Here is a 13,200-nt window from a genome sequence, read left to right on the forward strand (position 1 = left end):
ATACACAGCCGGCACCCGATAGTTACTCGTGATGACAGACAAGCACTTAAGTGACATTGTTTGTTTCTTTGTCGCTCCATTGGGAGACCCAGACAATTGGGTGTATAGCTACTGCCTCCGGAGGCCACACAAAGTATTACACTTTAAAAAGTGTAACCCCTCCCCTCTGCCTATACACCCTCCCGTGCATCACGGGCCCATCAGTTTTTAGCTTTGTCTTGAAGGAGGCACACATGCACACAAGCTCCACATTTTAGTCAGCAGCAGCTGCTGATTATATCGGATGGAAGAAAAGAGGGCCCCCGGCATGCTCCCTTCTCACCCCACTGAGTCGGCGGTGTTGTTAAGGTTGAGGTACCCATTGCGGGTACAGAGGCTGGAGCCCACATGCCGTTATCCTTCCCCATCCCTTAGGGGCTCATGGAGAAGTGGGATCCTAACCGGTCACCATTCACTGGGACCGAGCTCCATCCGCAGCCCCTGGGGGAATCTGACGGACAGGAGCCTGGATATCATCAGGGACAGGGCCCTGCATCCATAAGGTACTCTGTGTCCCCTTAGGGACGGTGCATGCAGCGCCTGTGTTACAGACGCCGCAGCGGCTCCTGTGTGGTTTGTGAGACCGGGACTACTGCGCCGACCGCGCCTGTTTGCCGGCCGCGTTTTTAACTTTAGTCCCCGGCTTTTGCGGCCTAGTACCATATACTCCCGCCCCCGGGCCTGCCAGTCAGGGGTAAGGGCGGGACGGCCGACTGGACGTCGGCAGTGAGGGCTGGGGCATACTTTGGTATCCTCCTCCCCACTCACTGAGCACTGCGGGGCACCAGTTTCCCGCACTTTATTAGGCACGCCTACGGCTCCATCCTCCCCTCAGAACGCTGGCAGCCATTGTTATAATCACTTCTGCCGGTGGGGGATTTCAGAACGAGCTCCGCAGTTCTGGGAGAAGTGGGATCCTAACCGGTCGCCGTTCACTGGGACCGGGCTCCCTCCGCAGCCCCTGGGGGAATCTGACGGACAGGAGGCTGGATATCATCAGGGACAGGGCCCTGCATCCATGAGGTACTCTGTGTCCCCTTAGGGACGGTGCATGCAGCGCCTGTGTTACAGACGCCGCAGCGGCTGCTGTGTGGTTTGTGAGCCGGGACTACCGCGCCGACCGCGCCTGTTGGCCGGCCGCGCTTTTAACTTTAGTCCCCGGCTTTTGCGGCCTAGTACCATGTACTCCCGCCCCCGGGCCTGCCAGTCAGGGGTAAGAGCGGGACGGCCGACTGGACGTCGGCAGTGAGGGCTGGAGCATGCTTTGGTATCCTCCTCCCCCCTCACTGAGCACTGTGGGGCACCAGATGCTCGCACTTTATTAGGCACTTCCACGGCTCCCTCCTCCCCTCAGAACGCTGGCAGCCATTGTTATAATCACTTCTGCCGGTGGAGGATTTCAGAATGAGCTCTGCAGCTCTGGGAGTCCCAGGCAGGGAATCTGGTGGACACCACCGCTTGGGGCGGTTGGTAAGCCACACCAGTTGTCAGGTGCTGGCCCCCCTTGGGTGCCGAAGTGTATATATATATATATATATCTATCTTGTATACATTTTCTCTATTCGGCAGCATTATTTGCTTTTGGCCCTGTACCTCTTGTGCGGCTATGTTACCTGCAGGTTCCACCTACCCTCGTTGTGACAATGCTCGGCCCCTGTGGCACTCACTCAGCCGGAGCCTCCGGCACTGGTGGGACCCTCGGCTCAGGTGGTACCGCCGGTTTCCACTGCACAGATGGAAGGGACAGAGTTTACAATTTTGACTGAGAAACTCTCTGAGTCGCTTCACATTCCATGGCTCAGTCTATGGACAGATGGTCTGCTAAGATACTAGAAGCTTGGCAGTCCAGACCGGTAACACAGGGCCAGGGCACTGTGAGTTCATCGCCCCCAGGCCCCTCTCGGTCGGTACAGCAAAGGGCTCCTGGGGTGGCACCCAGATCCCACGGTGAGAACTCCGACACGGACCGCAGCCTCAGACAGGCTAAGCGGGCTTGCTGGGAACCTTCCCCGACTTCATCACGCGGTTCGGGGTCTCAGCATGAGGATGAAGCGGAGGTCGCAGCTCAGGGCTCTGATCCTGACGTTGCTCTCAATCTGGATACACCTGAAGGGGACGCCATAGTAAATGACCTTATAACGTCCATCTACCAGGTGCTAGTCCTTCCCCCCCCCCAACTCCACCTATAGAGGAGTCGGCTTCACAGTAGGAGAAACACCAGTTTAGGTTTCCCAAACGTACCCGGAGTGCGTTTTTCGATCACTCTAACTTCAGAGATGCTGTCCAGAAGCACAGAGCATTTCCGGACAAGCGCTTTACTAAGCGCCTTAATGACACACGTTACCCTTTCCCCCCTGACGTATTTAAGGGTTGGGCTCAGTGTCCCAAGGTAGATCCTCCAGTCTCCAGACTGGCGGCTAGATCCGTAGTATTGGTGGCAGATGGTTCATCGCTCAAGGATGCCACTGACAGGCAAATAGAGCTCAGGATGAAATCCATCTATGAAGCCATAGGCGCGTCTTTTGCTCCGACCTTCGCAGGGCACTCCAAGCTATCTCAGCTTGTCTGTCTGAGACTAATGAGGTCGCACGTACCTCTGCCCCGCAGGTTGTGTCTTTGCCTTCTCAGGCGTCGGCTTTTTCGTCCTACGCCATGAACGCCGTCCTGGACTCTGTGAGCCGTACAGCGGTAGCATCCGCCAATTCGGTGGCAGTCCGCAGGACCATGTGGCTACGCGAATGGAAGGCAGACTCTGCTTCCAAGAAGTTCTTAACCGGTTTGCCATTTTCTGGCGACCGTCTGTTTGGCGAGCAATTGGATGAAAAACCGATGGGTGAGAGACATTCCGTCTCACGGTTACAGGATAGAGCTCAGCTCTCGTCCTCCGACTCGTTTCTGCAGATGGAGTTGTGATCCCCGTTCCGCTTCAAGAACGTGGTCGCGGTCTTTACTCCAACTTGTTCGGGGTACCAAAAAAGGACGGATCATTCCGGTCCGTTCCGGGCCTCATTCTGCTCAACAGACACGTGAGAACCAGACGGTCTCGGATGGAATCTCTCCGCTCAGTCATCGCTTCGATGTCCCAGGGAGTCTTCCTAGCATCAATCGACATCAGGGATGCTTATCTCCATGTGCCGATTACACCAGAGCATCAACGCTTCCGGTGTTTCGCCTCCGGGTCGAACACTTTCAGCTCGTGACTCTGCCTTTCGGCCTGGCGACAGTCCCACGGGTCTTCACCAAGGTCATGGCATCAGTGGCGATGGGCCTACACTCTCAGGGACACTCGGTGATCCCTTACTTAGACGATCTCCTAAGTCAAGGCACCCTCCCGGGTGGCATGTCAGCACGGCCTGAACATTGCTCTGGAGACTCTCCAGAGGTTCGGGTGGATCATCAATTTCCCAAAGTAAAAATTGACACCGACCCAATCACTGACTGACCTCGGGATGGAGTTTCATTCTCCCTCAGAGATAGTGAAGCTACCGCTGGACAAACAGCGTTCGCTGCAGACAGGGGTGCACTTTCTCCTTCGGGCCCAGTCTCACCCCTTGAGGCGCCTCACGCGCTTCCTAGGGAAGATGGTGGCAGCAATGGAGGCAGTTCCCTTTGCGCAGTTTCATCTGCGTCCACTCCAAGGGCACATTCTCCGCAAATGGGACAGGAGGTCGACGTCCCTAGACAGGAACGTCTCTCTTTCACTGGCAGACAAAGCCTCTCTTCAGGGGTGGCTTCTTCCCACTTCTTGGTCGAAAGAAAAATCCTTCCTGCTCCCATCCTGGGCTATGGTCACGACGGACGAGAGTCTGTCAGGGTGGACAGCGGTCTTCCTCCACCACAGGGCTCAGGGAACCTGGACTCTGACAGAGTCCTCCCTTCAGATCAATGTTCTGGAGATAAGGGCAGTGTAGCTAGCCCTAAAGTCGTTCCAGCGGTGGCTGGACGGCAGGCAGATCCGGATACAGTCGGACGACGCCACGGCGGACGCGTACATCAACCACCAGCACAGAGCGCTGGCGGCGGACGCATCAGTTCAGGACTGGTCGCAATTTCGACTGCCTTATGCATTTCCTCCTCTGGCGCTGCTGCCCAGAGTGTTACTCAAGATCGGGTCCGACTGCCGCCGCGCCATCCTCGTCGCTCCAGACTGGCCGAGGAGGTCGTGATACCTGGATCGGTGGCACCTCACGGTGGGTCGACCGTGGGCACTCCCGGACCGACCAGACTTGCTGTCCCAAGGGCCATTTTCCATCTGAATTCTGCGGTTTTCAACCTGACTGGGTGGCCATTGAGTCCTGGCTCTTAGCGTTCTCAGAGTTATCTCTATCACGCCTTTCGCAGAAGGTGGTCTTCCTAGTGGCAGGCACATCACTTCAGAGAGTGTCTGAGCTAGCAGCGCTGTCATGCAAAGCCCCCTTCCTGGTGTTTCGCCAGGATGAGGTGGTTCTGCGTCCGGTCCCGGAATGCCTACTTAAAGTGGTATCCCCCTTTTCTTCTCAATCAAGATATCTCCTTACCTTCTTTTGGCTCTCATCCAGTTCACAATTGTGAAAAGGATTGCATTTGTTAGATCTCGGGAGAGCACTCCGGCTCTTCTTTTCGCACACTGCGCCCCCACGCCGTTCTGATGCGCTCTTTGTCCTTGTCACTGGCCAGCGTAAGGGGTCGCAGGCTTCCAAGTCAACCTTGGCTTGGTGGATCAAGGAACTGATCCTTGAAGCCTACCGTTCGTCTGGGCTTCCGATTCCTTTAGAGCTGAAAGCCCATTCTACCAGAGCCGCAGGGGCATCCTGGGCATTGCGTCACCAGGCTACGGCTCAGCAGGTGTGTCAGCACTACCTGGTCGAGTCTGCACACTTTCACGAAATACTATCAGGTTCATGCCTATGCTGTGGCAGATGCCAGCCTAGGTAGGCGAGTCCTTCAGGCGGCGGTTGCTCACCTGTAAGAGAGGGCCGTTTTTTCGGCTTTTTTTATCGAGGTATTCTTTTACCCACCCAGGGACTGCTTTTGGACATCCCAATTGTCTGGGTCTCCCAATGGAGCGACAAAGAAGAAGGGAATTTTGTTTACTTACCGTAAATTCCTTTTCTTCTAGCTCCTATTGGGAGACCCAGCACCCGCCCCTGTTCCCTTCGGGCTGTTGTTCTTTTGTGTACACATGTTGTTCATGTTGAAGGGTTCTTTTGGTTCATGATTTCAGTTCTCCGAACATCCTTCGGATTGAATTTACCTTAGACCAATTTATAAGTTCCTCCTTCCTGCTTTGGTCACCAAAACTGATGGGCCCGTGATGCACGGGAGGGTGTATAGGCAGAGGGGAGGGGTTACACTTTTTAAAGTGTAATACTTTGTGTGGCCTCCGGAGGCAGTAGCTATACACCCAATTGTCTGGGTCTCCCAATAGGAGCTAGAAGAAAAGGAATTTACAGTAAGTAAACAAAATTCCCTTCTTCCTATCCAGTTACCGGTCAGTATGGCCGCTCAGCCTCTTAGCTTTGAAGGTCACCGCGCAGACCTTGTCCTTCCAGCGAACGCCACATCCTGACGCGGACAGCGCACACAAGAAGAGACCGGCCGAGTTCCAGTCTAACCAGTGTCAGAGCTCCTTACTGGATCCGCTCTTTCGGAAACACGTGAAGCCCAAAAAGCAGCATGAAATACGAAGGCTGGGGAAGGTACGGGGCGATATGGCGGACACACGCACACACACAAGTCATTTTATAAAACCTCTCGGGGCACGGTCTGCTCAGCTGGTAATTTCCTATTATCCCACAGCTTGTAAAGAAGCTTAGCGACGTGACCGGGTGTGACCGTGTAGTGGACCTAGGCAGCGGCCAGGTAAGGATATTCATGATGACTGACTGATGGACGTATACAACGATGTTCTTGGGGTGTTCAAATGCCACCACCATACGTAGAACAATTCTAAGTACTCACATCCTATTTAAAGGGGTTATGTCGCATTTTTATAAATGGGTATTGTCAGATATGGCTTGTAAAAGTGAGTAAATTTGCAACTTATTGCCTGTGAATATTTTCAACTGTTCTTGAGATGCTAACATTTATTTCTTTGTCGGCTCCATTGGGAGACCCAGACAATTGGGTGTATAGCTTCTGCCTCCGGAGGCCACACAAAGTATTACACTTTTAAAAAAGTGTAACCCCTCCCCTCTGCCTATACACCCTCCTGTGGATCACGGGCTCCTCAGTTTTATGCTTTGTGTGGAAGGAGGCACAGATCCACTCATAGAAAGAAAAAAAAAAAGAAAAAAAAATTCTCATACATAGTATGACAGAAGAAAAGAGGTCCCCCTATGGGGCCCCCGGCATTCTCCCTTCTCACCCCACTATGTCGGCGGTGTTGTTAAGGTTGAGGTACCCATTGCGGGTACAAAGGCTGGAGCCACATGCCGTCTCCTTCACCATCCCTTATGCGGCTCTGGGAGAAGTGGCAGCCTCACCGGTCATTCACCTGCTGAGACCGTGCTCCATCCGCAGCCCCTGGTGGAACCTGCTGGACCGGAGCGTTTTCATCCCCAGGGACCGGGCCCTGCACCTTCAAGGTACTCTGTGTCCCCATGGGGGGACGGTACGGGGAGAGAGGTCGCCTCTCTCCCCAGTAGCGCCGTCCGTTGTTTTTTCATCGGACTTCCGCGCCGGCCGTGCCTGCTTGTCGGGCACGGCCTTAAATTTAGTCCCCTGCTTCATCGCGGCCAAGTCGCGAAAAATCCCGCCCCCGGGCCTGCTTGTCAGGGGGAAGGGCGGTATTACCGACAGAGGGCTGGAGCATCTTTGTATGCCTCCCCTCCCCTCTCATGGACCACTATGGGGCCTCCAGATTCCCGCCTTTTGCCGGCGCCGCCCATGGCTCCACTCCCCCCTTGAGAGCTTCGGCGGCCATGTTTGGCATTCTGCCGGTGTATGCTGCAGCTGCACATCTCTACAGCTCTGGGGGACCCACGACAGGGAATCTGGAGGACACCAGCGGTTGGTAAGCCAAACCGGTCACCCGGTGCTGGTTCCCCTAGGGTGCCGTGATATATATATATCTACATATATTATATATATTCGGAACGGCTGTTTAACCCTTTCCCATATACCCTCAGTGGTCGCTCTCCTAAGGGACACTTATTGCTTGCAGCATGTCGTCCACAAGGAGCAAAGCCCTTAAGACACAGGTTTTTTTCGCAGCCTGTACCTCTTGTGGGGCTATGTTGCCTGCGGGATCCACCTACCCTCACTGTGATCAATGCTCGACTCCTGCCACGCTTGCTCAGCCGGAGCCCGGGGCACTTGTGGGCCCCTCGGCTCATGTAGATCCCCCTGCTCCCCCTGAGCAGGCTGCAGGGACAGAGTCACCGTCATTGGCCTCTTTCGCTGAGAAACTCTCTCAGTCACTTTCTCAATCCATTGCACAGTCTATGGACAAATGGTCATCTAAGCTCCTTGAGGCTTTGCAGTCCAGACTGGGCTCTTCACAGGCCCCGGCCCCTGTTAGTTTGTCTCCTACAGGGCCTTCTCGGTCCGCGCCGCAGCGCGCTCCCAGAATAGCCCCTAGGTCCCAGGCGGACTCCTGCCCGGATCGCAGTCCCAGACCGGCTAAGCGGCCTCGCTGGGACTCTTCCCCGGCCTCCTCACGCTGCTCTGGATCTCAGCTGGAGGACTCTCAGGATGACGAGGCGGACGTGGGAGCTCAGGGCTCTGACCCTGACTTCGCCCTCAACCTTGATACCCCTGAGGGGGACGCCTTAGTAAATGATCTTATTTCGTCCATCAACCAGGTGTTGGATCTCTCTCCCCCGCCTCCACCGGTAGAGGAGTCGGCTTCTCAGCAGGAGAAACACCAATTTCGATTCCCCAAACGTACCCGCAATACGTTCTTTGATCACTCTAACTTCAGGGACGCTGTCCAGAAGCCCAGAGCGGTCCCAGACAAGCGTTTTGCTAAAAGGCACTCTGACACGCGTTATCCCTTTTCACCTGAGGTCATTAAGGGCTGGGCGCACTCACCCAAGGTGGATCCTCCAGTCTCTAGATTGGCTGCTAGGTCCGTTGTGTCTGTTGCCGATGGCTCATCCCTGAAGGATGCCACTGACAGACAGATAGAGCTCTTGGTGAAGTCTATTTATGAGGCCACGGGCGCGTTTTTTGCCCCGGCCTTTGCGGCTGTATGGGCTCTCCAAGCAATCTCTGCATGTCTGACTGAGATTAATGCTGTCACGCGGAATTCTGCTCCGCATGTGTCTTCCTTGACCTCTCAGGCATCAGCAATTTCGTCCTACGCCATGAACGCCGTCCTGGACTCTGCTAGCCGTACGGCTGTTGCATCCGCTAACTCCGTGGCAGTCCGCAGGGCCATGTGGCTGCGCGAATGGAAAGCAGACTCTGCTTCCAAACGGTTCTTAACTGGTTTGCCTTTTTCTGGTGAACGTTTGTTTGGCGAACGGTTGGATGAGATTATTAAGGAATCCTCGGGAAAGGACTCCTCCTTACCCCAGTCCAAACCTAAGAGACCTCAGCAGAGAAAAATCCAATCGAGGTTTCGGTCCTTTCGTCCCTCCGCCAAGCCCCAATCCTCTTCGTCCAACCGGCCGGAGAAAGGCCAGAGGAACTCCTATGGGTGGCGGTCCAAGTCACGCCCCCAAAAGGCCGCAGGAGGCACTGCCTCTAAGACGGCCTCCTCATGACTCTCGGCCTCATCTAGCCACATCCTTGGTCGGTGGCAGGCTCTCCCGCTTTGGCGACGCCTGGTGGCCACACGTTCAAGACCGATGGGTGAGAGACATTCTGTCTCATGGTTACAGGATAGAGTTCAGCTCTCGACCTACGGCTCGTTTTTTCAGAACCTCCCCACCCCCCGCACAGGCAGACGCACTGTTTCAGGCGGTGAACGCTCTAAAGATGGAAGGAGTTGTGATTCCCGTTCCCCTTCAGGAACGTGGTCGCGGATTTTACTCCAACTTGTTCGTGGTGCCAAAAAAAGGACGGGTCTTTCCGTCCCATTCTGGACCTCAAGCTGCTCAACAGACATGTGAGAACCAGACGGTTTCGGATGGAATCTCTCCGCTCGGTCATCGCCTCGATGTCACAAGGAGACTTCCTAGCATCAATCGACATCAAGGATGCTTATCTCCATGTGCCGATCGCACCCGAACATCAACGTTTCCTGCAATTCGCCATCGGGGACGAACACCTCCAGTTCGTCGCATTGCCCTTCGGCCTGGCGACAGCCCCATGGGTCTTCACCAAAGTCATGGCATCCGTCGTGGCGATCCTGCACTCTCAGGGCCACTCAGTAATCCCATACTTGGACGATCTCCTAGTCAGGGCCCCTTCTCGGGTGGCGTGTCAACAAAGTCTTACCGTCACTCTGGCGACTCTCCAGCAGTTCGGGTGGATCATCAATTTCCCGAAATCCAAGTTGACGCCGACCCAATCACTGACTTACCTCGGGATGGAGTTTCATACCCTTCCAGCGTTAGTCAAGCTACCGCGGGACAAGCAGATTTCTCTGCAGGCGGGGGTGCAGTCACTTCTTCGGAGTCAGTCACACCCCTTAAGGCGCCTCATGCACTTCCTGGGGAAGATGGTTGCAGCTATGGAGGCAGTGCCGTTCGCGCAATTCCATCTACGGCCACTCCAATGGGACATTCTTCGCAAATGGGACAAGAGTTCGGCTTCCCTCGACAAGAACATCTCTCTTTCACTTGCAACCAAAACATCACTTCAGTGGTGGCTCCTACCCACATCTGTCTCGGGGAAAATCCTTCCTCCCCCCAATCTGGGCCGTGGTCACCACGGACGCGAGCCTGTCAGGTTGGGGAGCGGTTTTTCTCCACCACAGGGCTCAAGGAACCTGGACTCCAATAGAATCGTCCCTTCAGATCAATATTCTGGAGATAAGGGCAGTATATCTAGCCCTATTGGCTTTCCATCGGTGGCTGGAGGGCAGGCAGATCCGAATCCAGTCGGACAACGCCACTGCCGTCGCCTACATCAACCACCAAGGCGGCACTCGCAGTCGTCAAGCCTTCCAGGAAGTCGAGCGGATTCTGCAGTGGGTGGAAGTCACAGGCTCCACCATCTCCGCAGTTCACATCCCGGGCGTGGAAAACTGGGAAGCAGATTTTCTCAGTCGTCAGGGCATGGACGCGGGGGAATGGTCTCTTCACCCAGACGTGTTTCGAGAGATCTGTCGCCGCTGGGGAATGCCGGAAGTCGATCTCATGGCATCGAGACACAACAACAAGGTCCCGGCCTTCATGGCACGGTCTCAGGATCACAGAGCTCTGGCAGCGGACGCTCTGGTCCAGGATTGGTCGCAGTTTCGACTGCCATATGTGTTTCCCCCTCTGGCAATGCTGCCCAGAGTACTACGCAAGATCCGGTCCGACTGCCGTCGCGCCATTCTCGTCGCTCCAGACTGGCCGAGGCGGTCGTGGTATCCGGATATGTGGCATCTCACGGTGGGTCAACCGTGGGCGCTTCCAGACCGTCCAGACTTGCTGTCACAAGGGCCGTTTTTCCATCGGAATTCTGTGGCCCTCAACCTGACTGTGTGGCCATTGAGTCCTGGCTCCTACGTCTTCAGGGTTATCTCAGGATGTCATTGCCACCATGAGACAAGCCAGGAAGCCAACGTCCGCCAAAATCTATTACAGGTCTTGGCAACTTTTCTTATCCTGGTGCTCTGATAACGGTTTTCCTCCATGGCCGTTTGCTTTACCCACATTTCTTTCAGTCCTACAATCTGGAATGGACAAGGGTTTGTCCCTCGGCTCTCTCAAGGGCCAAGTGTCGGCGCTCTCCGTGTTTTTTCAAAAGCGTCTAGCCAGGCTTCCGCAGGTCCGCACGTTCCTGCAGGGGGTTTGCCACATGGTCCCACCTTACAAACGTCCGTTGGATCCTTGGGATCTTAACAGGGTTCTGACTGCTCTTCAAAAGCCGCCTTTTGAGCCGCTGCGGGATGTTTCTCTCTCCCGTCTTTCTCAGAAGGTGGCCTTCCTGGTGGCGGTCACATCACTTCGGAGAGTGTCTGAGCTTGCAGCGCTGTCATGCAAAGCCCCCTTCCTGGTTTTTCACCAGGATAAGGTGGTTCTGCGTCCTGTCCCGGAATTTCTTCCTAAGGTGGTATCCCCCTTTCATCTAAATCAGGATATCTCCTTGCCTTCCTTTTGCCCTAATCCAATTCACCAGTGTGAAAAGGATTCGCACTCTTTGGATCTAGTGAGAGCACTCCGGTTCTACGTGTCTTGCACAGCGCCCCTGCGCCATTCAGACGCGCTCTTTGTCCTTGTCGCTGGCCAGCGTAAGGGCTCTCAGGCCTCCAAGTGAACCTTGGCTCGGTGGATCAAGGAACCGATTCTCGAGGCCTACCGTTCTTCTGGGCTTCCACTTCCTTCAGGGTTGAAAGCCCATTCTACCAGAGCCGTAGGTGCGTCCTGGGCTTTGCGGCACCGGGCGACGGCTCAGCAGGTGTGTCAGGCAGCTACGTGGTCTAGTCTGCACAATTTCACGAAGCACTATCAAGTGCATGCCTATGCTTCGGCAGACGCCAGTCTAGGTAGGCGAGTCCTCCAGGCGGCGGTTGCCCACCTGTAGGAGGGGGCCGTTTTCGGCTCCTTTTATTGAGGTATTCTTTTACCCACCCAGGGACTGCTCTTGGACGTCCCAATTGTCTGGGTCTCCCAATGGAGCGACAAAGAAAAAGGGAATTTTGTTTACTTACCGTAAATTCCTTTTCTTCTAGCTCCTATTGGGAGACCCAGCACCCACCCCTGTGCCCTTCGGGCTGGTTGTTCTTTTGTGTATACATGTTGTTGATGTTGATTTGTTCTTATGGTTCATGGTCTTCAGTTCTCCGAACATCCTTTGGATTGAATTTACCCTAGACCAATTTATAAGTTTTCTCCTTCCTGCTTTTGCACCAAAACTGAGGAGCCCGTGATCCACGGGAGGGTGTATAGGCAGAGGGGAGGGGTTACACTTTTTAAAGTGTAATACTTTGTGTGGCCTCCGGAGGCAGAAGCTATACACCCAATTGTCTGGGTCTCCCAATAGGAGCTAGAAGAAAAGGAATTTACGGTAAGTAAACAAAATTCCCTTTTTTTTGTTCACAGCATATTGCCTAGGACACCGACCACCGCTGCTAGATAGGAAAACATGCGCAGCTCTTACTTGTTTCAGAGCTGGAGCGCATTGTTACCTCCAAATTTCAGCCTTCCTCAGTACAGTGCTTACAAGCTAGACAGCAGCGGCGGTCGGTCTTCTAGACAACATGCTGGCAATGAAAAAAAGTGTTAATATCTCAAGAACGGCTGCAAATTTTAATAAGCAGTAAAGGCGGCATTACATGCTACGATTTATCTGACGATATGTCGACGGGGTCACTGATTCCGTGACGCACTTCCGTCATCGTTAGCGACGTTGTTGCATGTGACACCTACTAGCGACTCCGAACGATCGAAAATAGGTTGAAAATCGTTGATCGTTGACATGTCGTTCACTTTCAAAATTTTGTTCATCGTAGCAGCAGACATATTGGTACGTTTGACACCCTGCAAACGACGAACAACATCCACACGGCCGCCTTGGTCAAACAATATATCTGTTGTGAATGTCAGTTATGCTTTTGCTGCTGTGAGGCTCCCTCTGGTGGCCAGGAATGGTTTGGACAGAGACCAGGTGTGCTGGAGCAATGGGTGTTTCCATTGCTAACTCTCTTCCTATTTAAACCTTGGTCTGCTAGCATTCTGAGCAGGTTGTCATTTGTTCTTTAGTTTACCAGCCTGCTTCATCCTGCTCCAGACCACATCTACCCCAGATAAGTGCTTGGTTCTTTCTTATATTGTTTTGTTCTTTTTGTTCTTATCTGGGTTTGTCATTTTCTGTGGTTATTGTCAGTTTATTTGCATGCAGGAATCTTCCCTCCCAGTTGCTTAGCTGGGAAGCGCCCTACAGCTATGGAGTATTGCTCCTATAAGTCCATGTGTTTGTTGCTTTTTGAATTCGTAATTGTTCCTGTTTTCTATTCATTGGTATGACAAGAGCGCCTGCTATAGGACGGAGTTCAGATCCAGCGATCTGAGGACTTTTTGTCAGGTATTTGGATTTTTGCAGGGTTTTTCTCTGGCCACCATCAGCGCCTTTCCTATCCTG

The 13,200-nt window shown here is 54.0% G+C and overlaps 1 protein-coding gene across 6 annotated transcripts in view; it reads left to right on the forward strand.

Moving 5' to 3' along the window:
- LOC142258168 (methyltransferase-like protein 25B) overlaps positions 1-13,200 on the forward strand; it is a 119,951-nt gene that overhangs the window by 18,857 nt on the left and 87,894 nt on the right. For all 6 annotated transcript variants that reach the window (XR_012727718.1, XR_012727715.1, XR_012727716.1 and 3 more), the window contains exons 4-5: positions 5,504-5,717; positions 5,818-5,880. Coding sequence is in view for 2 of the 6 variants with exons in the window: in XM_075330662.1 (XP_075186777.1) it covers positions 5,504-5,717; positions 5,818-5,880 (277 nt within the window). In the remaining 4 variants the exon portion in view is untranslated. The remainder of the gene's footprint in view (positions 1-5,503; positions 5,718-5,817; positions 5,881-13,200) is intronic.

This window comes from Anomaloglossus baeobatrachus, chromosome 12, assembly GCF_048569485.1.
Source record: "Anomaloglossus baeobatrachus isolate aAnoBae1 chromosome 12, aAnoBae1.hap1, whole genome shotgun sequence".
Classification (NCBI taxonomy): domain Eukaryota; kingdom Metazoa; phylum Chordata; class Amphibia; order Anura; family Aromobatidae; genus Anomaloglossus; species Anomaloglossus baeobatrachus.